Here is a 2,810-nt window from a genome sequence, read left to right as displayed (position 1 = left end):
TCATGCACAGTGCATATTGAGCAGGGAAGATACAACTGGTTAAGGAGAGCACTATCAACTTGTCATTGAAAGAAGGGGGATGTTGTGGTACTATATGAACAACACCAATAGTTCATTGATGTGCGTAATGAGGCCGCGATTGGCGGAAGGATATGGGAATAAAGCACTTTCAAGATGGCCACTTATACATGAACCTTGTCTACAGTGATCTCTTATTTATCCGTTCATCTGATCTTTCAACAGTGTGGTCTTGCCTTGTTATCAGGCGAATTTTGCTGAATGGGTCTTAGACGTTTCTGATTAGCTTTGGTACCTTCTGGAGACAGCCTTGGTTGATTCCCAGACATTTCAAGGGGTGTGTTTTGGGGTAAATTCTCAATTCTCAATTTGCCCGTTTCATTTGATGTATCTGTTTCGGTTGATGGTGATGTGTCAAGGTTTGAAGTTGAACGGCTTTGTGTGATTGTCATTCCAGATGTGAGAGTGCTCGGTTCATTCGAAACAAACTCTGATGAGCTCATTTCCACGTTGACATTGTCTATGCCACGCGCCTGGGGTTCTCCTGCTATTTTGAGCTGGTTCATCTTTTTACTTTGTCTCGATACGAAAATATAGATCCGAACGTAGATAACAACGGTGACAATGAACACAGGGATGATGGCACATGCCCCGGCTGTAAGGCTATATAAGAATGAGGTTGGAATTGAATTATCCTGCCCGCATGCTTTGAACTTGTGAGAATATCCCAGTCTTCCCAAGCCAGCAAAGTGAGGTACCAGGACCAAAAGAGCTGGGTACATCCAAGCGCTAAGCAGCATAAAGCATATGTTTCTAGTTGTGTAGAGTTTCTGGAATTGAGTCCCTGATTTTGTCAGCAGGTACCAGCGGTTAAATGCAATGAAAGCCAACGTCGTGACACTGGCACCCAGACAGACCCACATCACGGCCGAATTGGCTGCGCAGATCCATCCGGGCAAAGGCCATCCGTCACTTACAGAGGCGACAACATTAAACGGAAGACAGAGACATGTGAGAAGGTCGGAACAGCCCAGGTTGACGATGAACCAGTTGGTGGATGAGCGGAGTTTACGGGAAAGGACTACGGCGGTGATGACGAGTGTGTTGCCGATGGATCCCACAAGGAAGACGATACAGAGGATAACGGCTATAGCAATTCGCTGGTTGTAATCTTCAAACACAAAGAGATCTGTATCGCTACTCCTGTTAGTGATTATGGCCATGGTTGTTGGGATGATATTACCTTCCATAATTATCTCGTCTTACGTCGTCGGCTCGTCTTCTGAAAAATAGAAATACAAATCATGAAGAGAAGAAGTAGATTACATCAGTTTAAACACATGCTACTGTCCGTTGCATATGCGGCGTCCATTGACTGACGTTTAGGACTGCGTCTGTGATTATTACTGTCCTTTATGACGTGCAATGTGGGGATGATAAAAAGTGATCGTAAAATGAAAAGGGCATCCATCGATACAAAATGCTAGTTTATGCACAAATTGCCATCAATGGTCTAATTAATATAGCCTATATATATATATATATTACGCAATCAAAATGACGCCCGTGTCCAAAGCATATGGCATAACATGTACCACATACACGTAGCCTCTATCGGATGAAATGGACGGCATTAGGTATATCCTTTCAATTACCGAAAAACAATACCCATTTTGTCAAGATTCCTGTTAACCCTCATGCATGAATGGACAACTTCATGAGCATTTGATGATTAGAATGACGATCATAGTCATAATGTTCCAAATGCTGATGGTGCAATATCTCTTGACAGATAGCAACCAAACTGTCCATATTTCCAATAGGAAAAAGAAGCATTCCAGAATCAAATGTAAACGTGAAAATAATGTAAACTTACATGATAATGAGGATTAGCAGGATGCACTACAAAGGTTTTCAGACTGAGTGCCTCAAAGACCTTATTGTATAATAGTATTAATTATGAAGTACACCGACTGCCATAAAAGACTTCCTGTACCCTGTTTGCCATCATCAGAGTGTGATTAAAGAAGCATGGCAGCAAATGTGATATAGAAAGGGAGAGAGAGAGAGAGAAGGAGAGAGAGAAAAATATATATGGAAATATACTTTTGTCCACGCATTAAAATGGAAAACCTGTCATGACAAATGTTGGCAAAAGATAACAAATGATTCATTGAACCGATCGGTTTAACAAATAAGTTATTCTTTTGTAGCGCGGCACAGTTTTTGTATAGGCTGAGCGATGGATACCCTCGCACGAATCAATGCTGGGAAATATTTTGAGAATCAACTCTTGACAAGGTCGGGGTATATGGAATTAAAGTGACTCGGTAACATTGTTGAAGGTTGATGGAAAAAATGCGTCATTTTTGTATCAAATGTTACTTATTATATTCCTTCTACTGTACTAATCCCCTGACATGCACAATTTCCTGAAAAATTCTCAAACCACAAAGATATTTATAGTTTTCTTTGAAGACTTCACTGTGCGACATCCTCTAAACAGTTAATTCTCCCAACTATTTTTGAATTTAACCAACCGTTTTTCTATGAGAAGAAGACATAAGACAAGTTGTAAACAAAATGTGAACACTTAAATGTCTGGAAAGGTATATAGAGCCAATTTTTTGCTATTTGTGACGATTTACATTCACCTAAAATGTAATTAAATTGTTATAATATAGTTGGGAGAATTAACGAATCGATCGGATCAGTTTTTCCCGATTTTTATCATTAATAAGGGTCTGTTTTCACTCAAACTTGCAGACTATCTTTAATTGTACATCTAACAT

The 2,810-nt window shown here is 40.0% G+C and overlaps 1 protein-coding gene across 1 annotated transcript; it reads right to left on the bottom strand.

Moving 5' to 3' along the window:
• Positions 1-229: 229 nt before the first annotated feature.
• On the bottom strand, positions 230-1,508 carry LOC581527 (5-hydroxytryptamine receptor 2B-like). The gene has a single exon (XM_030974325.1). The coding sequence runs from the start codon at positions 1,266-1,268 to the stop codon at positions 237-239; it is 1,032 nt and encodes a 343-aa protein (XP_030830185.1). The 5' UTR covers positions 1,269-1,508; the 3' UTR covers positions 230-236.
• Positions 1,509-2,810: the final 1,302 nt, after the last annotated feature.

The sequence above is a fragment of the Strongylocentrotus purpuratus genome, unplaced genomic scaffold, assembly GCF_000002235.5.
Source record: "Strongylocentrotus purpuratus isolate Spur 01 unplaced genomic scaffold, Spur_5.0 spur5_scaffold_7, whole genome shotgun sequence".
NCBI lineage: Eukaryota > Metazoa > Echinodermata > Echinoidea > Camarodonta > Strongylocentrotidae > Strongylocentrotus > Strongylocentrotus purpuratus.
Note: the sequence above shows the minus strand (reverse complement) of the source record. Positions and strands in the feature narration are given on the sequence as shown.